This window comes from Biomphalaria glabrata, chromosome 1 (genome assembly GCF_947242115.1).
Source record: "Biomphalaria glabrata chromosome 1, xgBioGlab47.1, whole genome shotgun sequence".
In the NCBI taxonomy this organism is placed as follows: domain Eukaryota; kingdom Metazoa; phylum Mollusca; class Gastropoda; family Planorbidae; genus Biomphalaria; species Biomphalaria glabrata.
In genome coordinates this window covers 69,142,932-69,170,561 of record NC_074711.1, presented here as the reverse complement: position 1 = coordinate 69,170,561, position 27,630 = coordinate 69,142,932, and the positions used below count along the sequence as shown (strand labels likewise).

General features: G+C 36.6%; 2 protein-coding genes across 3 annotated transcripts in view; both read left to right on the top strand.

Moving 5' to 3' along the window:
• The first annotated feature begins 5,403 nt into the window (after positions 1–5,403).
• Positions 5,404–8,042, top strand: LOC106067557 (myoglobin-like). Its single transcript, XM_056033863.1, has 2 exons — positions 5,404–5,558; positions 7,412–8,042. Exon 2 carries the CDS (start codon positions 7,469–7,471, stop codon positions 7,985–7,987), a length of 519 nt encoding a protein of 172 aa, XP_055889838.1. The 5' UTR covers positions 5,404–5,558; positions 7,412–7,468; the 3' UTR covers positions 7,988–8,042.
• Positions 8,043–13,036: 4,994 nt separating this feature from the next.
• The window catches only part of LOC106067545 (uncharacterized), a 37,520-nt gene continuing 22,926 nt past the window's right edge, over positions 13,037–27,630 (top strand). Inside the window, exons 1-2 of one of the 2 annotated variants that reach the window (XM_056010689.1) lie at positions 13,037–13,194; positions 23,118–23,825. In XM_056010689.1, coding sequence (XP_055866664.1) covers positions 23,557–23,825 — 269 coding nt within the window. In that variant the 5' untranslated portion in view covers positions 13,037–13,194; positions 23,118–23,556. Of the gene's footprint in view, positions 13,609–23,117; positions 23,826–27,630 lie in introns of both variants that reach the window. The other variant, XM_056010680.1, reaches the window with a different exon arrangement.

The window sequence follows — 27,630 nt, the reverse complement described above, 5'->3', positions numbered from 1 at the left end:
CTGACATAGAAGAGAGCACCTGGTTGTATGCGGCCTCCGAACGAGACAGCTGGAGGTCACTCACGAAGGCCGCGGGATACACATTTGAGACCAAAAGAAAATCTGCTGCCGAGGACAAACGCAGACGGCGAAAAGAAAATCTAAATCGACCACCTGCGGACAATGGTTATGCTTGCCCTGGATGTAGCAAAATATGTAGGTCACAGCTGGGGCTGCGCAGCCACGGGAAATACTGTATTCCTCACTAATCTTCGGTCTCGATGACAAGCCTTATTATTATGGCTTTAGTAAGAATCATCAAAATGCACAATCTTTACGTTATAGTGTAAAACGTTTACCTAGTAACAAATTAAAATCGCGCATTTTTTCTTAAGAGACTTAAAAACATCGCGTTAGTATTCTAAAGAAAGCGTTATTGTGAGGCATCTCTGTTACTCCGATAACCATTCAGCTTACTAAAAAAAAAAAACATTGCCTAAAATATCTTCGTCCCCCATACGGAATAAGTGCCCTGCAAAGCGTGACTGTCTCATTATAAGAAGTTCATACCATTTTGCAAGAATATCGCTGTTTGTATTGCGGTCTTTGGTGAAGTCGTTCAAGAAGTTTTAGTTGCTTTCTATAAAGTACTCATGTCTCAGATCCACATAGAGGGGTTGAGAGAATCACTGGTTGACACTGATTTTTGTAGATAGGCGGAGCGATTTATTTCGCCACACTCTCGTTTGGAGGCATCCAAAAGCACGACTATCCCTGATCACATATCAACCTCTCTTTAAAGCAATGCGTCATTTGATACTATGCTTCCCAGATAATGTGAAGTTATCTACCACTTTAAGGGATGTCTATGCGCGGTGATCTTTGGGCTGAGTAAGTTTTATTGCGTGACTTCTGGAACATGACTTCTGTTTTACCGAGGTTTTTAGGTTAACCAAAAAAAGCAGCAGCGTGATGAAAATTCGTTGACCGCGAGCTGGATATCATTAGGGCCAGCCTTAGGTCTATGCTGCCGCAGCTGACACCGAAGGTTCAAAAGCCCCGCGCTAATTCTAGGTGTAAATTATTAAATTAAATCATTATAATTTATAATAAGGTTCCCGTGGTCTCCTTGTTTTCAAGGAGCTCATGGAAATCTGAAACTCATAAAAATGTCATTAAAAAGACAAAATTATCATTTTGGGGTTTCAATTAATATGGTAAACGCCAGTCCTACGCGTGATATAAAAAAACGGCATGGTTAGCTTTTATTTAATAAAATTTTAATGCAAATACGAATTTATTTTCTAATACAAAATCTTTATTTTCACTTATTAACCTTATCCCTACCCTTACTGGTCCGCGCGCAATCCATTTCACATAGGGCCCGCAAATGTTAGGGCCGGCCCTGGTTGTGCAAGTAAGGCATAGATAAGCTTGATCAATGTACAATAAGATGGTGCGCAAATGTTTAATTACGCCAATTGATTCATTAAAACTTTTTCTTGTTTGCGAAGAAATGTCTTAGTGTACTGCTGTGAGCCTAGTGACGTAAGCGGTGTCAAGTTTTTTTTCCCATTGACGTCATACAGAAAATTTCATTCATAAAACATTCTAGCCAAAATTAATTTTTCGATAATGAGCCAGTTTCAAACCGATATAACGGTCGACCTCGAGTTTTCCCGATGTGGCCAATGAGTTGAGAATTTTTTTCTCACTATTATGCACATACCGTGAACTTTTAAAGAAAATCGTTAGAGCTGTTTTCGAAAAAAAATTTATATATATATATATATATAAATATAAATATATATACATACATACAAGAATTGCTCGCTTAAGAGTATAGGATTGAGCAAACAAATTCAATGGGAGCGATGGCTTTGCAAGGTTTTATAAAGTTTGGATAAATTTGGCTCATAACTTGTTTTTAGTTTGAAACACGTCTCTAAATTTTCCTTTGTTAGTTGGCTTCATATTTTTCTTTTAATTCTATTCCTGCAAGAGAATGTTAGCTCGCACGAATATGTCCATCAAAAGGTAGTCAGCATTCCGAATGCTTACTTCTTCACCACACTGTATAGAAATCTGGAAGATTATTCCATGCGCCGAATAAACTCTAGGCATTCCTTTTAAATCTGTCCACTTGTGTTGCGTTTCGTACATACATTTCTCATTTCTGGACCTTCAACACTTCCAACTTGCTTTTGAACTCTATAAATTTTCCACTCCACAAAGCTTTACTTTTTAAATCGAGTCATTGCCCTTGATTCAGTATCAATTGCATATAAATTTCTGTAGATTTCGTTACTATTTGTTTTGAGATGCTGTACCAGGAATGCTTGGAAGCCTCTTCATGAATTCTTAATGACGAATATTAAACTCCTCATAAGAGAAATAATTTTGACATGAACTGACCATATAATGGCTCAATAAACTAAAATTCTAAATCTTATAGGAAAAAGTTTACACATAAAAATACACATAAATGTAACAGATATACACATACACAACAAAATCATGTATTCATCTTTTCAAAGACTATTTTATTTAATTTACATTATATGTCAAAATGCCGAAATCGGCATCGCCAAAACGATAGACTAATGTTTCTGACCAGAAGTTGTGGGGAAGTTTGACTAGATGACCACGAGACGCAGGTCAAGCAACGATCAAGTTGATGATTACGTAATCCACATTAAAAGTAAAATATTAAAAGTAAAAGTCTTTACAGTAAAAAAAACAAAACAGTTTAAAACTAGAATTAAACAAAAAAATGAAAATATCTTTGAGGAACAGATGGTTATGTAAAAAAAATGAAAATATCTTTGAGGAACAGATGGTTATGTAAAAAAAAAAATGAAAATATCTTGGAGGAACAGATGGTTATGTAAAAAAAAAATGAAAATATCTTTGAGGAACAGATGGTTATGTAAAAAAAAAATGAAAATATCTTTGAGAAACAGATGGTTATGTAAAAAAAAATGAAAATATCTTTGAGAAACAGATGGTTATGTAAAAAAAAAATGAAAATATCTTTGAGGAACAGATGGTTATGTAAAAAAAAAATGAAAATATCTTTGAGGAACAGATGGTTATGTAAAAAAACCAACTAAAAAACTAAACAAAAAACAACAACTCTGTTTTGAAGCCGTGCAGCATACATTGAAAATAAACCACTCAATGATCTCGCTTGCAGCAATAACGGGTGGGGCTCGAGGAGAAGGTATAGAACTAAGTTTTGCACGAGGGCAGCAGGGACAAATATGTTGATCCCCTTTGGTATTCGTGACCAGTCGAAATACGGTACTATTTCTTTCTTATCTTATCTTATATAATACAGACGTTACTTCAAGAAAGAAGATGATTACGTCCTACGCGTCATGCATTCAGTCATGCATATTAACCAATGACTTAAATTCTGCCAAGTCACTGGTTTTCCTGGCTAGCTCTGGCAACCCATTCCATGCTCTAATAGCACTAGGGAAGAAGAAGTATTTGTACAAATGTGTCCTAGCATACGGGATGAAGAGTGTGCCTTTATCTTTGTGTCTTTCAGAGTATTTTATTAAATTTTGTTTTTGTATTTGAAGATTATGGTTCAGTGTTTTATGTATAATTGCTACTTTACTTTTAAGTCTTCTATCCTGAAGGCTTTCTAAATTTAGTGATTTTACTAAAGGTGTTACTCTAGTCCAGGGGTGGGCAAATTACAGCCCGCGGGCCACATGCGGTCCGCCGAAGTGTTTTATGCGGCCCGCCGACACCTATAGAAATCAGGTGTGCCCACAGTATATACATATAAAAATGCAAATATTAAAAATAATATCTATATAAATTATTGAAATTGTCTCATTATAAGAAGTTTTAAGTAAACGAAGATTATGCTTATTATAGGCATGAAACTTATATGGGTGTTGACCACGCGTAGTTCCGAATTATGAACAAAATAATCCAATGTATCGCTAGCTTTGCTTGGGAAAGGCAAATGAGATATAAAATCTCAAATAAGAAATTGTTATGTTACTTGAAGGACATTGACTGTGACCTTGTTACCAATATTTCTAATGAAGAGTGGAAGACAGATTTCATGTTTTTTTTATAATTGCTATTGCAATGGGTGCTTACATATGAAATATAAATGCATGTAAATCTTTTCAAACAAGGCTTTCCCATTTCTACAGGCAAGCAAAAGAAAATAGTTTTTGTCATTTTCCTTTGCTGAAAGGTGAAACTATTTTTAGTGAAATAATTAAAAGTACAACACTTATTAAGATTCCTTAATTGTGCAATTTATAACAGCAAATTTTAAAACGTCAAGAACCAGTTTTCAATACCATCAGTTCACCATTTATCGCAGAAGCTGATTCATCTCCAAAGGACATGCTGCTCCAAGCAAAGAGAAGCCCCAGTCAGTACTTCCACGGGAGTCTTATGGGTGCCAGAAGCTGTATTTTCAAAATAAAAAAACCTTTGCTGCTGTTCACACTATTTGAGTACACATACATCTGTTCCTCTTCTTCTCTTTTCTCATTTTACATGTCGGAGGGTTCAGATCAGTAATTCTATATCTGAGATGATCCGCGCAGTGGTTTCCAGATCAGGCAGTTCTCCGAATAGTCTTTGGAGAGTCTTGCTCGGGTCTCTTGATTTAGTATGCATCATTGGAGGACATGGTCAGCATTCTCTGGTGATGCTCCACAAGGGCAGGTTTCACTCGTCAAGACATTTAACTTCCGGAACATATATTATTGTCTCATTCAGTGAGCAAACATTTTTTTTGTGGAAACTAAACAAGTATAATCTCTGGTCAATGTTGACGGACTGTAATTTGACAGCAGTCACAATGGTAACAACTAGTAAGCTAGTTTCACAGTTCCGGAACATTATGCACGAGTGTAAAAAGTAAAATAATGCACATTAAGTACAACTGTATATTTGTGGGGTTATTGTGATATAAAAAGACAATAGCAAATTTAAAAAATCGTAAAATTGGTTTCCACAAATGGCTAATTCTTTATTGTAATTTTTCAACGTGAAGTGTTTCGGAAAAAAAAAAGAAAGAAACGTGACTATAATACAGTGTAAATATGAGTTGAAAGACATTCTACACACTTAGCTAGTGTATCTTTCTAAGATATATATATATATATATATATATATATATATATAGGCTATATATATGCGGCCCGCCATTTCCAAACTTTTTTTAATGCGGCCCGCGATACAAATAGGTTGCCCACCCCTGCTCTAGTCAAATGTGAATATTCGTTTGTTATCGAAGATTTGTTCTATTATAACTTGTGAATAGAGTACACTTCTGATATCTAGATCTAGATGTAGTAAAACGTGTTCACTTCACTTTCGCCTTACTTTCAAATGAAATATTGTCTTCAAGTTTTCGCATCAAGCTGTCTTCATTCATCTATTCTCTGATACTTGCCCTGAACGCGGAAGTGCAAAGAATGAAAGGAAAGGAAAAAACCGCTATAATTTATATTATTTTTTCTGATCAATTAGTTTGCTCTGTTAGCTTAGAGACTAAATCTATTTCTGGTGTCTGACAAAAGACAAGTTTAAAGGTAAATATTAGAGCTATGGTGGCAACGTTCATCAAACATAAAGCTAAGATTTTATTAAACCTTGTTTAGGCCAATAATCGAATATGCATCCTCTGTTTAGGACCCCAAAACATTTAGAAACTAGAGCGAACACTAAATAGAGCAGTGAGATTGATAACATTTGATTAGAGGAAAATGACTAAGTCTAGCAACTCTTCAGGATAGGAGACTTAAAAGAAAAGTTGCAATTAGATCTATTCATAAACATGAAACATTAATGTTAAAATACAAAAAACAAAACCTAATAAAATACTCAGAAAGACACAAAGATGAAGGCACATTCCTTGCTAGGAAAATTGTATAAATGCTCCTTCTTTCCTAGTGCCATTAGAGCATGGAATAGGTTGCCTGAGTCAGCCAGGGGAAACCCAATGATTAGGCAGAATTTGAGTCATTGATTAAAATGCATGAGTATATTGACATAGGAACACGCGTCGGACTTAATCATCTTCTTTTTTGAAGTAACGTCTGTATTTCATAAAATAAGATCAGTGTTTTAATTAAAAACAAATCCCATTAATTTTTAGAATATTAAAGATCTGGTACCCTAAATGGAGAATTTAGCTTTACCTAGATCTTATATTTACTTCACAAAGTAGGCTTATTTGCCTTTTGTTATCTGGCTCGATATAAGATATAATCTAATCAAATCAAAGTCTAAAAAATTAATGTAGGCTTACATATTATTAATTTATATTCTTATAGCCCCTCCTGGCAATTCAATAGTTATTTTGTTTTTCAAATTAAAGGCATTCAGAATCAACTTATTATACAAATAAATAAAAGTGCTTGTTTGTCTCAACAGTAAAAAAAAGTAGGGGCAGATGATGTAAAGTGTATCATGTGACCAGCACAACGTCCAACCGCCTTTAGGCCTTTCCCCCAACTAAAGTCAGGTACCAATTAGAGCTGGGTGGACTCAGAGCAGCCCAAAGATACCGAAAATAAGAACCACAGTCTTACCAGAATTCGAACCTGGGACTCCGGTTCGAAAGCCAAGTTCTTTACCGCTCCGCCACCGCGCCTCCTCTCAACAGTAAACTAACCATAATAACCACATTTATTTTTTTTTCTGTTTTATTATCGAGTTTAAAATTGACTAGCAGTACACATCAGCTACCGCCGTCGATTTGCTCCCAGGTTTTATAATTGTTTATTATGGTCGGAGTGCCCCTTATTATTATTTTTTTACTTCAATAAAAGGACTACATTTTAACTATCAAGGTACTTTTGACTTGATTAGGAAAGACCCGCTTTAAAAATACGGAATTTGTGAGATATTTCTATTTATGCTTTACACATAGACTGTGCGGCCTTTCTGGGGGAAATACGATACAAAGGTTTGATAGAGCTTGCGGTTTTTCTACTATCCTAGTTCTTAGTCACTATTATGATTTAAGGTGTAGTCACGAATGTTTAAATCTACTTGTTAGACTACATATAGCATATACCTACTAGGTTAGAAGAATATTGTTTCTTCCTTTTTGCTGCAACGTTGAAACTTGAAACGTTATATCTAGTCTGGTGATCATGAATCGTCCATAAATCACATTAGTGCAATCGGCGCTCTATGAATTTAACTTTTTTGTTGATTTAGATCTACATACAGGACGGTTTTTTAATTTAGTGTATATTTTTGGGCCTTATTTTGTTTATTTTTTTCTATTTTGTTTGGGGGCCACTCTATTCACTTCACCTAGGGCCTCTAATTACATAAATCCGGCCCTGATCACAGAATAGTTGGATGTCTTAAATTTAAAAAAAAAATTATTTGCTAATAAGTTTGATGTAGATTATTTTCTTGTCTTCCTAAGGTTCTGTATTGTCCCCAAAACAGTTCTATGGAGATGGTGTAACAGAAAGTACTAACAATGTTTTGTTGTATGTCGCCTGATAAAGAGAAGGAACCCACCAGACTAACAGACGACCAGAAACGTATTATCCAACAGGTGTGGTCTGAGGTCAGACACCAAATTGATGAAGTGGGCGTGGAAACGTTCCTTCGGTTTTTTAACACCCACCCAGAAGCCATGGATTCCTTTTTGGTGTTTAAGAACATGGAGGTCGTAGACCTCGAGACAAATGTCCAACTGAAAGAGCACGCGCTCAAAGTAACAAGCGTCGTAGACAAATGCGTGGCCAGGATCAACGACCCGAAAAGTTTCGAGACGATTTGCCGTGACCAGGGGATCAACCACGCTGGCCGCATTGTGACAGACGAGTTCCAGCGCTCGCTTCGTGACAAATATATTGAAGCCATCAAAGCTCGAACGTCTGTCGCGTGGAGCGCTGAGCACCAAGAAGCCTGGGAGACGTTTTTTAATATCATGCAGAGAGACATGATGAACTCCATGAGACATATGAATGCATTAAGAGATCGCAAAGAGTAAAGTTTCCATTGTTTTGTCTTTAACAAATAGAATAAAATCTCTATTCTCTTTGAAATATTTGCTAGCATCATTTGTAAAAAAAAAATTTAACGTAATATTTGTGACACGTGTGATATTGATAATTTACACTTTAACTCTGACAGTTTCTTACACTTGTGTTGTTGTTTTTTTTTTTGTTACTGGTAAGAGTGTCAGACATGTGCTTTCTAAAATGCGGTTTTAACAGATTAGGAACCTGAACACCGCAATCAAGTCAAATATCTATGTTGGAGAAATTACGATGCGCAGGGTGAAAACCTTAAAAAAAATGTGGGTTCCAGAGAGAGAGAGAGAGAGAAAGAGGGAGAGAGAGAGAGAGATAGAAAGAGGGAGAGAGAGAGAAAAAGGGAGAGAGAGAGATAAAGAGAGATAAAGAGAGAGAAAGAGAGAGAGAAAGAGAGGGAGAAAGAGGGAGAGAGAGAGAAAGAGGGAGAGAGAGAGATAAAGAGAGAGAGAGAGAGAGAGAGAAGGAAAGAAAAAGAAAGTGGTCCGTTCAATTTCATTGTAACAGATACACTAATTCACGGGCTACAAAGTATAATGGGGGGGGGGGGTGTTGCTAAAATGTGTCTTATTTAATGACATAAAAACAACAATAAGAAAAAACAACATAAGAGGGGGGAATGTCCCAGCCAGAATAAACAATATAAAGCCTGGGAACAAAACAACGGGCTTAGCCGGTGTGTAATGATATATATATATATATACATACATAAGGGAGTGCTTCACTTCATCAACTGATTTTAATTTTGCTTATTTTAATACATACAAAGAATAATGTAAAAATAGACACCTTACAATATATCCCACTTGATCAAAAACGTTGTCATAGTAGCTCAATATCAACAAGCGCAGCTTACATTATCGTTGGACTGGTTTGGTTCAGTGGTTAAGAACAGAGTTCCGGCGCTTTGTATTATAGAGCGAAGAAAAGCGTATAGTTCATTGCAAGGTTATCAGTGAGCAAACCGTTTTCATAAGCTTTCACTATACAGACCAGCGGAAGCCCTGTAAATAGCTTCTTCCATTTGGCCCCAGGCAATATCCGGTTTTCTGCCCAAACAAGTCACAAGCTTTTGGATTAAATTTTTAAAAAAATATAATTAGCCTACTATTTTCACTCGCCAAGTTATTTTGTTTTAGACGATATCGATTTTTTTTAAATATAAAGTAAATTCATGTACATGTAGGCCTAGATATATATATATTGACTGGCCAGCTAGAAAATTTTATTAGATCTAGCTCATTTTTTATTAAATTATACTATACTGTAGTATACTATACATAATTGATAATATACAGTTAATCACTGGCTTGTTTCCATACGCTGGCAAGATTAGAAGATAGCTGCAAGACGTCTGTTAAATTGGAGAGTCATTCTGTTTCTTGCAGTATTGATTCGTTCTACAACATTGTATCTAAGAATCATTTTCTCAGTGTCGTCCTGTTCTCAGTGTACTTCTGTTCTCAGTGTACTCTTGTTCTCAGTGTACTTCTGTTCTCAGTGTACTCTTGTTCTCAGTGTACTTCTGTTCTCAATGTACTCTTGTTCTCAGTGTACTTCTGTTCTCAGTGTACTCCTGTTCTCATTGTACTCCTATTCTCAGTGTACTTCTGTTCTCAGTGTACTCTTGTTCTCAGTGTACTTCTGTTCTCAATGTACTCTTGTTCTCAGTGTACTTCTGTTCTCATTGTACTCCTATCCTCAGTGTACTTCTGTTCTCAGTGTACCTCTGTTCTCAGTGTACTCTTGTTCTCAGTGTACTTCTGTTCTTATTGTACTCCTGTTCTCAATGTACTCTTGTTCTCAGTGTACTTCTGTTCTCAATGTACTCTTGTTCTCAGTGTACTTCTGTTCTCAATGTACAATTTGTTCTCAGTGTACTTCTGTTCTCATTGTACCTCTGTTCTCAGTGTACTTCTGTTCTCAGTGTACTTCTGTTCTCAGTGTACTTCTGTTCTCATTGTACCTCTGTTCTCAGTGTACTCCTATTCTCAGTGTACCTCTGTTCTCAGTGTACCTCTGTTCTCAGTGTACTTCTGTTCTCAGTGTACCTATGTTCTCATTGTACTCCTATTCTCAGTGTACTTCTGTTCTCAGTGTACTTATGTTCTCAGTGTACCTCTGTTCTCAGTGTACTCTTGTTCTCAGTGTACTTCTGTTCTCAGTGTACTCCTATTCTCAGTGTACTTCTGTTCTCAGTGTACTCCTGTTCTCAGTGTACTTCTGTTCTCAGTGTACTCCTATTCTCAGTGTACTCCTGTTCTCAGTGTACTCCTATTCTCAGTGTACTCTTGTTCTCAGTGTACTCTTGTTCTCAGTGTACTCTTGTTCTCAGTGTACTTCTGTTCTCAGTGTACTTCTGTTCTCAGTGTACTCCTGTTCTCAGTGTACTTCTGTTCTCAGTGTACTCCTGTTCTCAGTGTACTTCTGTTCTCAGTGTACTCCTATTCTCAGTGTACCTCTGTTCTCATTGTACTCCTATTCTCAGTGTACTTCTGTTCTCAGTGTACTTATGTTCTCAGTGTACCTCTGTTCTCAGTGTACTCTTGTTCTCAGTGTACTTCTGTTCTCAGTGTACTCCTGTTCTCAGTGTACTTCTGTTCTCAGTGTACTCCTGTTCTCAGTGTACTTCTGTTCTCAGTGTACTCCTATTCTCAGTGTACTTCTGTTCTCAGTGTACTCCTGTTCTCAGTGTACTTCTGTTCTCAGTGTACTCCTATTCTCAGTGTACTCCTGTTCTCAGTGTACTCCTATTCTCAGTGTACTTCTGTTCTCATTGTACCTCTGTTCTCAATGTACTCCTGTTCTCAGTGTACTTCTGTTTTCAGTGTACTCTAGTTCTCAACGTACTCTTGTTGTCTGAAAAAGTGTTTGATCAGCTTGTAGACATTGGAGTGATGAACGTCCTGTGATGGCCAGCTTGACTAATTACATCACCCCTAAATTTGCAAATAATAATAATAATAATAATTTTTATTAACCATAAGGAAATTAGTCTTACAATGTTGTGGCATTAGACGACTCGGTTTGATCAAAGAAAGCTGCTGCTAGATTTCTGACTATATTATAGAAAACATGTATATGTAAAACACACTTATCATTAGATGCGTGGCTGGATAGTACAAGAAAGGGCCTAAACCTTAAACTGGGTCCCAACTTAAAAAAAATAATTTTTTTTAACAACATATACATATTAAACATGAGAAAATCAATAGAATGAGATTAAATTTTTAAGTACTGTATTTTTTTCTTCTGAAATAGGACATGCTTTTAGATATTTTCATGCAAAGCTTATATCAACCCTGTCTGTATGGTAAAAAGTTTGTACACGTTATTTCTCCCACACCCAATCTCGGAACAAGTTGAAATTTTGCACAATTATTTCTAGTACCTGACAAACTAGAATCTATTTTTAAAAAAACTTTACCAAATAGTTAATTAACTTTTGGTATTTAATTATTTTGTTTTCTATCGAACAAGAGAAAGAAATCGTACTTGACAGATGTGGTGGCAAAAGTTGAATTAGTTCCCTTTGTGGAGGCTTGTGCCCTGAGTTCGAATGCAAGTCGTACAACTTTTTTTTTATGCATTTAAAAAGCGATCACGGTAACATTCACTAGATACCTTCCACCCCCACCCAACTGGTCCCGCCATGATAGGTGTCACAGATCACATTATAGAATTGTGTGTACATTTTTCATTTGTAAAGATATATAAGCCCTCGACATGAGCCTCGGGATTTACCCCTCAAATTTAGACACTTGTCAGGATTTACCCAAGGGACGTGATTATGGAGTTTGAAATCTATTGGTTGTTTTGAAATTAAACAAAGACATTTTTTAAAAAGAGTTAGCGCCAGAGAATTGGCGGGTGTAAGAAAGTAACGCCAGTCGATAAAATAGTGTCCTTGTAGACAGTCACGTTTCTAAGAGCTCTGTTTGAAAAGCCTTTGTAATATGTTTCATGCTCATTGATTTGTAATTTGTACATAAGCTGTACTTACGTTGTATTTAAATAAAGTTCCAGAGTTTTGTTTTATCAAAGAATCGTCAATTGTGATTCTAGATCGTCATTTTTTGTTAATTATTGAATTCAAGTAAAATCCCCGGCATAACAACACATCGTACCATCTGCATGTTGTGACAATAGGATCATCTCGCACGGAGAAAGCTAAATGTATGTCATTGCGCTAAATAAAAACAGTAGGTAAAAATATTTATAATCGCACAGATTTATTATTGTTAGTCTAGATCTATTACAAATTTAGGTCTAATTACATGACCGATCCAAAATAATTGATACAGTTACACTTAGTATAAGCTTTGTTTTTTTTTTTAAAGTATTTTTTTATGTTTTTACCAGACAGACGGACAGATTGAATTGATATTAGCTTTGCAATAATATAGCTGAAATAAAAAAGATTTGTATAAATTATCATCACAGCCTCTCGCGACAAAAAGACCATCCTGACAAAATCGCTGCGCAAAAACATCGCGTACCCCTATAACCGTTTTAAAAGACTGAATGTAGAAAGCACCAACAGAAATGTTTCAAAGTATGTGCAGTCGTTGTTAAACTTTGAGTACCGCGTGACGTACCACTTTTGTCTCAAGCTGGTCTCTTCTAGCAAATGGCGCTGACTTCATAGCAGAGTACAGGTCACAACTGGGGATATCAATGGCGGTATTTTTTTTTTCAATATGACGAGGGTTCAGTAAACACAGACACACGGCACTGAAGTAGATCATTCCGAAAAAAAAGTAAAATTTGGGAGCCTCTCTCCTGAGTGTTGAGGGAACGTCTGGAAAAGGTGGAGGGAGAGGGGGGTGGGGTAAGACGTAGTGTTCAATACCCTAGCATGAGATCAATACAATCTCGATCTGTTAACCCAGGCGAAATCCCTTATTGATACAGGTACGGTACGTAAATGACCTTTCAATAACATTGTATTGATTGTAGATACCATTTATGAAAGCCCATACCTAATGATGTAGTGTAACCGTGAACTTTCCTTCTACGTCACGTGACACACATGACGGGGTGACAGAGGCAACACACAAGTAACTGCAAGCAAGCAAACGAATGCCTCCATTTGACGACCCTAAGGAAACTTCAGAACTAGATTCTGCTATTTTAATGTCATAGTGTGGATGTGGATGTACTGGTTTGTGTTTTTTTTTTATCGGTTACTCCCTCAAGGTTTTCTAATTTTAGTCTCTCTCATTGACACATAGGATTTTGATTTGGCGATAGCAGTCAAATGACAAACGTGTACAAACAACGGTCAAAAGGTTTTTCGACGCAAGTTTGTTTAAAAATACAAATTAAGTCCCTTGTATATCTAGCTGTTTACATCGTTAGATCAGAAAGTTCTATTGCTTTCTGAAAACGAAACTAACCACCGCCTAAGTATATTCTCTGGTTTCCGGACTGATCGTTGGTCAAACAAATGACGTGCTGTTCTGACAGGTTGCTTTTGAGTGCAATGTCCACAAAGTTTTGGGATGTGTTGATTCTTTCAGGGATTTAGAAGTCTTCTGTTCACTTCCGTGTAACTAGGGCAGTGATTTATCCACAGGTATTTGTTTTTATTACCTGTATCTCTTGATTAAGATAAGGATTAAATGATTATTTATAGTAGTTTATACTATATTTATATACACTTTTGTTGCAAGTTTTACTTTAAATATAGGTCAGTGTCGTTACTAGATCTATAAAGAAGATAACCTAGATCTTTCTTGATTATATATCTAAAAATTGCAAAATTATAAATATGGGATGAGAGTACTCTTATTTTTGATGTTCAATTATAAGATATTAGGCCTATATAGGTCTGTGATCGGATCATCATCGGATAAAGAATTTGTTTCCGTTTTCCAGTCAAGGTGTAATATATATATATATTACAAGAAGTCACTGTGACGTGCCGGTGATTCTATAGATGTATATCTCTAGATCTAAATACTGTCTTAGAGATTCAATAAATGAAGATCCTTTTTAAATCAAATATAGAACTTTAATTCAAGTCAAAACTTGGAATCACTATATGTACAGAAGTAAGATTGTATCAGATAAATAACTTTGTTTCAAAGTTCAATAATAAAAATATTCTAATTTACTACTAGATTTAATACAATACAAGACTGATCTCTACAAATTCTAACTCAAAACTAAAATACGTCCTATCTCTACAAAGTTTACATTCCGACTCAAGGTTCTAGATGGCGACCTTTTTGACCTTGCTTTTGACACTTGGCTTAACCAATGAAATTATTTTCTTCAATCAATCAAAATCACTTCCCTATTGAGGTATGTCTAGTGTGAGAAACAGTTAGCTTTGATTTCATTCAACCTCCCATGTCGCCATCCTGCATTAATTTTGGTTGTGTGGTTGAGATTTTGAAAGCCTAAGAACATAGCTGAGCGAGTTTGGGAAAAATAAGGTCGACGATGGTGACAAAACCTATGCCAACATGCAGTAGCGGCCCTAGGGGGTGGCAAGTAGGATAATCGCCCCAGGCCCAGCGCCTGAGGGGGGCCCCGCCATAGTAGATTTCTTTGTCACCTTCAGCTTTGTAATCCAGATCAGTTTTCATTAACTAGGACTTGTTACTCACTATTTTGGAAGCCTTCCCGGCATTTATATGAAACAAATTAATATGCAATAACATGACATTTTTGGTTTTAAATACGTTTTAGTTTAGGTAAAGATAGCATCTTATGACCTGTCGATTCTACGTGGCTATCATTGTTTAACAGTTCACCTTGGCATCAATAAAAACAAGTAGCCGGAAGCGACCAATTAACATCTTTATTTCGTAAATAAACGACATCCAATCGGATTTGAATAGGAAAACGCGCAGTGATCAAGTTTGAACCAGTTGCAAAGCATTTAATTGGTAATTGCAAGTGCTCTGGTTCTCCTCCGTAATTAATAGTTACACTGCGACTCCAGCTTAGCAGAAATTATTATTGTTAATTTTCATGCAAAATGTTTCTGAATCAATAGTTACGTATATAAACTTAAAAGGCGAAATCTTTCATGAGAGCAATTAGGCCTATTGTCACGTATCCATTTCAATAAACCAAAGTCTAGTTTAAACATGTTTATGCCCGGTGCCGCACGTGTGAAGTGTCAAAATTTCCAATGACGTAATCTGACACGCGTCCATCATTAGCGTGACATCTGACAGGAAATAATTTGATTGGTTAAAGACTAGCGTCTAAGAAGAGGCTAGGAAACGCGCGATCTAGAAGGTTCAGTCGTAGAGAAATTTTCATAGAGATAAGACGTATTTGAGTTTTGAGTTGTAACTTGAAGTGACAAGTCTTATATTTTATTAGATCTAGTATTATTCTGAATATATTTATTTCATACAGCCTATTTTGTATACTCTGTACATATAGTGTTTCTTAGTTGTAGAATTTAAGTTCTGTATTTGAATTAAAAGGATCTTCGTTTGTTGAATCTTTAAGATAGCATTTATATCTAGAGATATACACAGTAGCTTCTTGTAGCATCTGACATCTCAAGAAAAGACCTACAACAGATTTGCACTATCGACGAATTAGCACATCTCAACAATCTTCAACAAGAACCCTGTGACATATTCTAGCACTTCCAACAACGAGAGTACTGTGACACCTACAATACAGTATGTAATTAGTGAAAGGCCAATAGTACAGTACCTACGTACGGTACTATGTTTAGTAGCAAAAAAAAAAAAAAGGTCTACAGCGTTAGAGGCGACAAGCCCGTTAACGTGATGTGGTACGGTATATATAGGCTCATGGCCCCACAAATGACTCTCGCACAGGACCCCACGCTCTGCTAAGGCCGCCTCTGCCAACGTGACTCTACTCCTAAAACAATGAAATATAGTGAATATCTAAAAAGAAAATTTTTCTCCAAATTGCACCACTAAAAATGGTCGATGTCAAAAGCTCAAGGGGAATAATGCTGTGCCTACTGGAGATACCATACTTTGAAAGTAGCTTTATCACTAGAACTTTTAAGATCTTAAGAATGCATATCACAAGAACTGTTAGGAAAGAATGCATATCACAAGAACTGTTTAAAAGGAATGCACTAAATATCACTCTAAGGCCATTAGTTTCACATTAATTGAAAGCCAAATTAAAAAAAAACAAAAAACGCACGACTATGTTAATGCACAAAATTCCGCCCCTTCCCATGCTTACATGCTATGCATTATTCTGAGGTATTCAGACCGAGAGATACCCAAACATATACTACAGGCAGCACGGGCGTAGCCAGGATTTATTTTCGGGGGGGGTTTGGGGGGGGGATTTTTTTTCTTTCCCCCCCCCCCGACCCCCCCCCCCCCCCAGCGAAATTTTTTTTTATATGTATTTATGTGTGTGTGTGTGTACATAATCTTTATTGCATTCTGACCCTTCATTCTTTCGGAAGACGTTTATTGTGCCCTAGAATAGGTTCTTCCATAAGTTAGTGGAAAAAATGTAGATTCCCCGACAATACTAGCAAGGGGGTCTGGGGGAGTGCTAGCAGCTCCCCCAGCGCTGGGCGAAGCCCCGCCGCCAAGCACTATTTCTGATATTGAAAGCCAACAAAATGCATATTCTGAGGTATCTACAGTGCATTTTCCTGCTATTAAAAAGTTTTATTTCAAAAACCTAATGTGCTATTCTTACTGACTTAGACCCTCCCGCGCCATTTGGCGCATTTGCTGTCAAGCTGTTTCCATAAAATTGTAGATTCCCTGCCATTACTAGCAATGGGGTCTGGGGGAGTGCTAGCGCGGGGCGAAGCCCCGCCGCCATGCACTATTTCTGGTATTGAAAGCCAACAAAATGCATATTCTGAGGTATCTACAGTGCATTTTCATGCTATTAAAAAGTATTATTTCAAAAACCTAATGTGCTATTCTTACTGACTTAGACCCTACCGCGCCGTTCGGAGCATTTGACGTCAAGCTGTTTCCATAAAAATCTGTCACTGGTAATGTCTGAAGCCTCTTCCCACCTGCCATGAGGACCTCAATGAATGAGTGGCGTCAATTTGTACTAGGATATCATTGCAACTCTTCTTATGCGTAATTAATTTTGTCGGAGAACATGTCCCGCAAACCTCATGCGTCGATTTCTCACAATCTTACTAAAGGGTCGACTCCCAGTTCGGCATAGGATTTCCTTGATTTAAACCCGATCTCTATAACTGACTCCTAAAATCTGTCTTAGCCATCTTGTTTAGCCACATTTAGTGTTTTTCAATTTCGGCAGATGACTATTCACTACAGTTTATTAAGGGAGCCCTGCCACTGATAAAATGTTTAACCACTCTTGAATACGCTCTTGGAATTAAGTGACTGTAGTTTGCTTTAGATTTTATATCGAAAAGAGAAGTTTTATCGTCAAAATCATCTGTTTTGGGTTTTCCACCTCAAAATGCTCTGTAGGGGGATCTTAAACTCAAAACTATCTGGAGGGGTTTTAAACAAACGCCATCTGTAGTAGAGGGTTTTAAACTCAAAACCCCCGATTGGATTGGCTACGCTCAAATAATTTTAGTGTGTAATTTGCTTTTTTTTTTATATTGAAGAGGTATTTTTAGCATTAAACCCCTCTGCATGGGGGTTTAAACTCAAAACCCCTTTTGGCAAGGCTCATAGCATTTTGAGTGCGTAATTTGCTTTTTTTCTTACACTGAAGATGTATTTTTTAGCCTCAAACCCCCCTGGCGGGGGGTTTAAACTCAAAACCACTTTGGCTGCGTTCATAGATTTTAGTGTGAGTAATTTGCTTTTATTTATATTGAGGAGGTACTTTTTAGATTCAAACTTCACTGGAGGGGAGTTTAAACTCAAAACCCATTTGACTACACTCAAAACATTTTGAGTGTATAATTTGCTTTGTTTTTATTATTAAAGAGGTATTTTTACCTTCAAACTAAAAACTAAGTCAAAACCCATTTAGCTACGCTCATAACATTTTGAGTGCGTAATTAACTTTTTTTTATATTGAAGAGGGGGGTTTATCGTAAATTTTGGAGGGGGTTTTAAAATCAAAATCTCCCTTAACTGTGCTTTTGGAATTAAGGGATTTTCGTTTGCATTTTTGTTTTGTTTTGTTTTATAGAAGAGGGGGGGGGGGGTTAACGGCAAAAACCCCAAGTAGGGGGTTTAAAACTCAAAACCCCTAGTAGGGGGTTTTAAACACAAAACCCCTGGTAGAGGTTTTTAAACTCGAACCCCCTTGGTAGGGGGTTTTAAACTCAAAACCCCCTGGTAAGGGGTTTTAAACTCAAAACCCCATTGGTTGTGCTGGGGCAATTGATGGTTTAGTATTAAAATCTCACCTAAAATAAACAAAATCAAAGCAAAACATCATTCACTAAATTCCAATCCCCCCCCCCCGGGGGGGGGTTTCATTTCGGGGGGGGGGGGGGTTTGAACCCCAAAACCCCCCCCCTGGCTACGCCCATGACAGGCAGATATAATCAAGTTTACTTTTATCCTCACCCCTCCATATTTACAGTATACTTTCTACATATGAGGTTTGGGTAGGCCTACTTTAGTTTAACTTAAAAAGGTTAAATTCAATTTTATTTTTCTTAAGTGCTTGTCTAGACAACTATATTTCAGTTAATATTATTCTTTACCAGAATCACTTCAAGCAACTAATGTTGTACTGATCTTATTAATTTAAAAAAAAAAGTAAATTTCCCCTTTCAGACCTTGTGGTCTATGGGGCAAATGGTGTAAAAGTCATCTGTTTCTGTGGCCTACGGTTAACGAGGGTGTCAAGTGGCCAGCACAACGACCAACCGCCTTTACTTTTCCCCACCTAATGTCAGGTACCCATTAAAGCTGGGTTAGACTCAGAGGCACCCCAAATATCCCGAAATTAAAAATCCCAGTCTTCACCAGGATTAGAACCCTGGACCCCGGTTCGGAAGCCAAGCGCTTTAGCCACCACGCATCCCTTATTATTATTACTTGAGGTGAAGTTGAACCAGTTTGATCTAGATTCTAGAGCAAGAAGCAATCACACTCAGAAGAGAGATTCTTTGTGCAAAAAACAATTTTCAAAAAGTAAACTGTTAGTATAAAAAAAAATTTTTTTTCTATATTTATTATGATGCAATTGTCCATATTTTCAGGACTTGTCACAGATCATATCAGATTCCGCAAAACTTAAAGATTAAAATTAATAGCTTGGGTAAAAGATTAATTTGGTTGTAACTCTTACTGAAACACACAATGTCACGTGTCAAGTAATAAGAAAAAAAAACCAGTGGGGGTGGGGGGATGGAAGAGATAGCCAAAGAAGACAAAAGATAGAACGAGGCTATTGCTCTATAATTTGTAAACCGTATCTCTGAACAGTTGTAAGCTATGTATAGCCACCTATGCTATCTCTGACTAAACATGCGCTTTCAAGTGTTGGTAGGTGGGTGTGCACAAACGATTTCTTGATGGGCTTTTCTGTGGTAGAAGTAGGGGCAATAGAAGAGTCTAGACATTCAATCAATGGAGAGTTTGAAGTGGTGCTTCACATGGCGACAGCATGCCCTAGGTCTAAAGCACATTAGTTTCTCCGTGCACAGGAAGTGGTGATGATTGATTTACTAACCGACTCGTTTGTTCTATAAGATCTAGCAGTTGTTTCAAAGTCTACATTGCCGGCGTCGAGTCAGTTTTGTAATGTTGAGGGTAGGTGGAGGTTGAAGGTTGAGTCTCTCAGTGGAAGTGAAGGGAATTTTAAAAAGGAGCTGGAGGGTTGGCATTTGGCATTCTCAGTCACTTTCATATTTTTATTATACACACACGCGCGCGCACACACACACACACACACACACACACACATATATATATATATATATATATATATATATATATATATATATATATATATATATATACATACACACACTATTATATTTTAGTTTGACCAGCTCAATGACCAACTGCCTAAGGAACAAATTGTGTTTTTCATGCATAATAAAAACTGTTTGATAAAGACTGAGATAAAAGAGCGGCCCATCACTTTGTGTAGGCCCAGGGGCGCCCATATGTAGGCCTATCGCAAACTGCTTGCGTCACCTTTTTTTTTTTATAGTAAATCTACATTCCTGTTATTTTTATCCATTTGAAAACTAGTGACAGGCAGTTAATTATTATGAGAATCGCGATTTTCGTTGTACAGGTAAACTGAATACTGCCTTGGGTTGATTTCCGCCCAGATATCGCACCATACTTTCTAGCTATGAAGACACAAAAAACTGTGTTTTAAAATGTTTGTTTTTTTATTTGCCGCTATCACGCTAATTCATTGGCAACCAATAAAAACAAATCTCTTACAAGCGATCCAGCAAAGTAGCGTGATATAAACAGCATTCCACATTATATTTAGAAGTTGTTCTAACCGACTAGAGAGTAGTTCAGCTTTGTTAATCCCTGGTACTTGTTCTCTTGGATAGACTTTTTATTTGCCTGTAGGCTACCATTCCATTCTTTCTATCTAGCATTGATATTTCCAATGGCGCCACTACTGACATTTCCATTGAATGCTTTGCAAACAGTAAATCTAGGTGTTACTTAAAAATAATATCCTCCATACAGATACCTAAAGGCAGTTGTGGGGGCGGCAAGTGTTTCTTCAATCCTGACCGCTGAGAGAAATCCTTCCCGGTGGCCTTAGTGTTTCAGGGGACTGGCGTTAGTTTTAAAGACTAAATGGACGTTATCGCAGTACCCTTAACTGACTAACCGAGTATTTCTAGTCGGTGACATAATCCTGGGATTTTTTACTATATAGATGGGTATCGTAGTTCTTACTAATTTTGGTATAACGACCGAATCAGTCAATTATATTTTTCTTTCGTTAAAATATATTCTCAACAATCACAAAGAGGTGTGACTCAAACCAATGGGCATCAGAAAAAACACAGGCAGAGCCATGTAAAAAGAAATTACCATGCCTAACAAACGGACTGTATTAACTTCCCCCTCCCCCCCGCAAAGAACAATCTTCAATTTTCCAACTACGAACAGGACACACACGTCTGTTAAATTACCATCTGAACAAAATAAATTCCACACAACTCCCTCTTTGTAGACACTGCGCCCACCCCTTTGAAACCGTAAACTATATCCTCTTTAAATGCCCCTTCCTAATCCACCTTAGGCAGACCCTACTTCCACTACAGCCCAACATAACCAATACCCTGCAAGGCAGTGCTGAACAACTGAAGAAAACAATACACTTTTTTTCCTTGGTACAGTCTGCCAAAAAAAAAACAAGGTTACAAAAGACAGTTTGTATGGAAACACAAACTCAAAATCGGCCCCCGAAGTAAAATGTTTTACATAATTCGGATAATCCTTCAGAGTTGAAGATAGTTTACTTCCTAGTCCAAACCTCCCGCAGGACGACGGGGATGGGAGCAGGCAGGGTTTGAACCTTCGACCGTCGATAAATCCGAACGACAGTCCAGCGCGCAAACCGCACGACCAGTGGTCCACCCAGGTAGGCTTCAATATTTTCAGAAAGAACATCCGAATGAAATTATATCAAAGACAAATGAGAGATAAGAATGGAGAAAGAAGGTTAACAGATCTTGTGAAGTGCCCCAACCGTCCCGCAGATCAAAGGATAGGTGAAAGTGAATGTAAAGTTAGATGTGAACCTGGCCTAATTAGTTTGTGGTCTATAGGGCAGATGATGTAAAGTTCATCTGTTTTTGTGGCCTACGGTTAACGAGGGTGTCATGTAGCCAGCACAACGACCAACCGCCTTTACTTTTCCCCAACTAATGTCAGGTACCCATTAGAGATGGGTAGACTCGGAAGTTGAAAACCCCAGTCTTCACCAGGTTGAACCCGGGACCCTCGGTTCGGAATAAATAAGGTAATTGTTTTGAAAAGGCTCAATCTCATATTCCAATCCTCAAAAAAAAAAATATAAAAATATTTATATATAAAAATGTATATTTACGAAATTGAAGTTTATAAGATTACTATTTGTTTTAAATTAGGTCTAACATATAATGCATACTAATTAGCTTTTTCTCTTTAAAAAACTGCTTGCATAATTGATTTTAAAAATTAGAATTTTCGCTTTCAGGAAAAAAAAAGTAGCCGTTGCATCAGAACTTTGAATGGTCTAAAATATTCTGAAGTCGGATTTTCAATATCTTTTCTAGTTTACGAGATCTAAACGGGACAGACGGACAGACATTTCGCACAAAACTAATAGCGTTTTTTCCCCTTTCGGGGGCCGCTAAAAAGAGCTCATAGTTCAGCAGCAATAAAGCTGGCTAGAAGAAGAAGATTAAGAAGCAGAAGAAAAATATATATTCAGAGCTCAAGAAGTGGCAACGAAGCCTGTCAAATGTACGATTATAGCTTAGATATCTACATTAAAATTAATTAGTTAATACATTAATAAACCTGAGAGGAAGAATACATTTAAAGCTTTAATTAAATACTTGTAAACACGCAATGTCTCTCAAACAGGATGGCATATTCACATCCATTTAACTAAACGCAGGCCCACGCCCATTCCCCCAGACTTACACACATTCTTTTCCAACCACACACACACACATAGCATTTGCTCACACACATTCACACAACCTTGCACACTAGAGATAGTCTATCCGTGTGATTTATTGCGAAAAAAAAATCATTCCTATTTTTAATTAGGGCATTTTCCTTATCTTATCTTTATTAAGAACATTTTATTTATTCTCTTATTTTTCATGTGGTTTTGTCTCCCCCACCCCTCTAATTTTTTGTTGCCTAGTTTAAGCCAGGTTGGGTAGCACCCACATTGCAGGGCACTTGCACCCACCCCTGGGATCATTCTTGTAAACAACACTCTATTTACTCCCTTTAACACGAAGAGTAAAAACGTAAAAGACTCATGGACTTTGTATTTTCATCTCTATGTTAAGGGCGAAGGAGAGAACGTGTGTACCAATGTTTTTCTCTACTTCATTTACAAGTTACGCTCCAGATCAATACCCCGGCCGACTCTTTGATAAAGATATTATCATTAATGTTTACACTGCATTATTTGTTTTGTTTTTCTCTTCTCCAGTGCACGATGAACTCTGGTGTTTATTAAAGAGAAGCCTGGCCGTCATGTTTTTCTCTGGGGACCCGAGCAACTCCTTAAGTCTTCCAAAGTTTGTCTAGAAACACACACGAGTGTTGGACCCACTGGCAGAACTGAGTTGCTAATTTTTTGGCAGATTAATAGCTTAGTTATGGTGATCAGAAAGGAACGAGTGAAACTGAATGCTATCTGGCAAGCGGTCGAGTGTTTCCATTGTTACAGTGCATAGTATCTATGGGACTCGGTTGAGACCAGGCTTTTATAGTCTCTCCACTGATAAGCCGAATGACAGGTTAGATATAGACAATTAGGCAACAATGATTCTGGAATATTGTACGTCTGTCCAATAAGCTCCACCCTCGGCTCCGCCTACAATCTCACAAAAAATTTGTTTATTTGAAGAGTGAGTGACGTTCTTAGAATGCAGACGAGAAGAAAAAAGTACAGCGTTATAAATAGGCCGGGTGGTGCCCTTACTCCATATGGGCCCCATCCTGCGGAGGAATCGCCGTTTGGGAACCTTCCAGTTCCTGTCATCAGTGGTCGCAGATCTGTCGTAGCCAGTGGACCTAGTACAGCTAGAGACGGGCCTTCTATAGCAGACGGAGCTAACAGTGGCGCTGTTTCTTTGTTGGTGCCACAGCAACCTGGGACATCCACGATGCAGTTGGAGCCCAGACTACAGAAAAAGTAAGTTTTAGTTAAAGCATTCAATTCTACATTTTGATTTATCTTTCCACGTATGCTACTTGACATCTTCATGTATTATGTTCTATGCAATGCATTCTCCAGATGCCTTTCCAGCCGTCTCAATTTATACAATGTAAAGTCAGCATATGGCGAAGATGTAAAAGAAATAGGTGCAGTTCTACATTTATTAACCCAAACCCACGCACATTTTTTATAATGATGCAGATCCATACTATAAAGCAGAAAGTAAGGAGCATGTATTTATGTATGTCCCGCATAGAAATCAAAACCGTTTGATAGATCTTGATAAAACTTGGCATAAATGTTCTTTAGGTACTAACTGGAACATTAACGTATGTAAAGTGACCCTAAAACAAGCTTAAGACTCAAAAAAGTTGCCCAACTCTATGAAAGTATTACTATTTCATGGATATAGGTCATATAGCCATGTTTACACGAGAAAAGACCGAATGGATCTAGATCTAATTTTAAGAACTACACTTTGCAAAGTTAGTTTTTTAATTTGACAAATTAAAATTCAAAATATAGTCCATTCATTTTATTAATAAATTTGTCTTTCAAAAGCATTTTTACATAAATTCGTTCATTCTATCTGCGAATTTAGAAATCCTGACGTACTTTGTATCCCATTCATCGTGCGCTTCTTTCATTTGAATTGCTAAATTCATCTCAATTGAAGGACAGCTCGATAAATCCGGTAAACCCGTTTCCATAGTATTATGTATTTGATATGAATGTATCGGCTTAACGGGTAAACCCATTTTCGCAAACTACTTTTATTTTCGTGGCGAAAGAGAAAAACTTGAAAGGAACATTAATTAAGTTTGACATAGGTCTAAATATCCTAATCCACCAGATTAGTAATACACAAACTAAGGCCCGCAGGCCGCGGGTAATATCCGTCTAGTAATTAAATAAAGTATTTCCTGACAGTAGTCTTTATATCCTATTATCCCCCCTCCTCCTTCCATAAAATGTTCTGGTAAAATGGTGTTTTTTTTTGTTCGTTATGAGGTTTCCAATTGATTGGGTTCTAAATTTCTCAAATTAATTATCCTGAATCATCCCATCCATCTGTCTCATGATCAGACATGTTCGACTCTTTCTGAGCAGTATGCAATGTTCCTCTGTTTTCTACAGTATTTCTGCAATGCTTAAGTAAATGTAATCTTTGAATTGTCGCTCCGTCGTTTCTTTTGTTTCCCCCTGAACTCTGCCGTCATTGTTAGATTTCAGTTTTGTTTTTAACAAGGAAATTATTATGAGACTTAGGCCACTGCACAGACTTGTATAGGCCTACAGCTGAAGTCAATAGGAAATAAAGAATTATGTTTCTTAACCATACATTTGTTTTATTGATGTCAAAGATTCTCTTAGATTAAAGACCAGTCTAATCTAATCATATGTAGTTATGTAGGGCTCACTCTTTTTTTTCTTTCTTTAATAAAGGCTGAACATCTTTTACAAGTTTAATTGTATCAATTAGTTTGAACCAGTCATATCATTAAATTTGTAATAGATCTAAATAAATAATAATACACCTGTGTGTTTATGTTTAGTGCAATTACATGCTTTTAGTTTTTAGTTTAGTTTTCACAATGCACTATGATCCTATCACTTGTCTGGACCAGTTGGAAAAGTGGTTGCGGAAGAAAGAAGGGTTTATCTTTCCCTTGTTCGATACCAAACAAAATAATTAATTACCAACAGTTATTTAACTAATTGGTTAAATGTTTCGCTGTATCTTGTGTTGACAGGGAAAAGAAATAATTGAGCAACATTTCAGCTTGATCTTAGATTGATTGTGGGAGAAATAACATGCACAAACTTATTACCTGACTGACAGACAGACAGAATGAGTTGATATAATAATATAATTTGTAATAATTCAGATTTCTGGACTATTTTTTTTTCAAGCATTTTTTTTAAATGAATACGTCACTGATTACCTAAAAAATAATCATTCATTCACAGTTTGGGACCAAAATACCTAGATGTTTTAGTAGCCAAGCGACGGGGGACATAAACCTAGGCATACTTTTATTTGTTTAAAACTCAGAATTGGTCCTAGCCTAGTTCACGCTAGGATTTACTTCCGTTGCTTATAATCTCTTGTTTCCTTTCAGTCCGAACAAATTATTGAGCAACTTATGTATATAAATAGCCTAACATGTAAAGAAGAAGATAAATAGAATTCTATATCCAATGACAATAGGAGTGTCAAAGACTCATTCCTTATTAAAAAAATATCATTTAGGTTTGTCTCTTACAATGCCTGCCAATATAGTGACATGCTCCAGTTCAGTATTGATGGTACATATTGCTTGATTTGTTGTAGAGCGAACATTTTTGTTTATTGAAGCCTGAGGTGTTCTGGGTGTTCTAGTCTACATTGTATTCACGACTTTCTAGGAGAGAGGTAGCTGAGACAATGTTTTATTCTGCCTCTAGAAACTTCTGAAACATAAAATCAAAGTTGACATGTTCTTTGTCTGCCACTGAACCACCAGATCTATTGAAGCATGTCACTTTACTAAGATCATCGAAAATATTCCTCCATCAGAAGATAAAAGTGTGATGTCCAGTCAACCTTTGTTGTGATAACTTGATCAACAGTCTCTTTAAAATAAAACACGCATTTGTTTTTGTTCACTTTAAAAACTAAACAACTTGTCTATTATTATTTGAAGGCCTCCAGTGTTTCACATAAAATATTAAATTCAAATTTGTTCATTTTTAAAAAGACAAAAAAAAAGCTGATGATCAAAACCTGTAGGAAATATATTTAGCATAGAACTGTAAACTATCAAAACCTGTAGGAAATATATTTAGCATAGAACTGTAAACTATCAAAACCTGTAGGAAATATATTTAGCATAGAACTGTAAACTATCAAAACCTGTAGGAAATATATTTAGCATAGAACTGTAAACTATCAAAACCTGTAGGAAATATATTTAGCATAGAACTGTAAACTATCAAAACCTGTAGGAAATATATTTAGCATAGAACTGTAAACTATCAAAACCTGTATGAAATAGGCCTATATTTAGCACAGAACTGTAAACTATCAAAACCTGTAAGAAATATGCTTATATTTAGCACAGAACTGTAAACTATCAAAACCTGTAGGAAATATATTTAGCACAGAACTGTAAACTATCAAAACCTGTAAGAAATATGCCTATATTTAGCACAGAACTGTAAACTATCAAAACCTGTAGGAAATATATTTAGCACAGAACTGTAAACTATCAAAACCTGTAAGAAATATGCCTATATTTAGCACAGAATTGTAAACTATCAAAACCTGTAGGAAATATATTTAGCGAAGAACTGTAAACTATCAAAACCTGTAGGAAATATATTTAGCACAGAACTGTAAACTATCAAAACCTGTAAGAAATAGGCCTATATTTAGCACAGAATTGTAAACTATCAAAACCTATAGGAAATATATTTAGCACAGAACTGTAAACTATCAAAACCTGTAAGAAATATGCCTATATTTAGCACAGAATTGTAAACTATCAAAACCTGTAGGAAATATATTTAGCGAAGAACTGTAAACTATCAAAACCTGTAGGAAATATATTTAGCACAGAACTGTAAACTATCAAAACCTGTAAGAAATAGGCCTATATTTAGCACAGAATTGTAAACTATCAAAACCTATAGGAAATACATTTAGCACAGAACTGTAAACTATCAAAACCTGTAGGAAATATATTTAGCACAGAACTGTTAACTATCAAAACCTGTAAGAAATAGGCCTATATTTAGC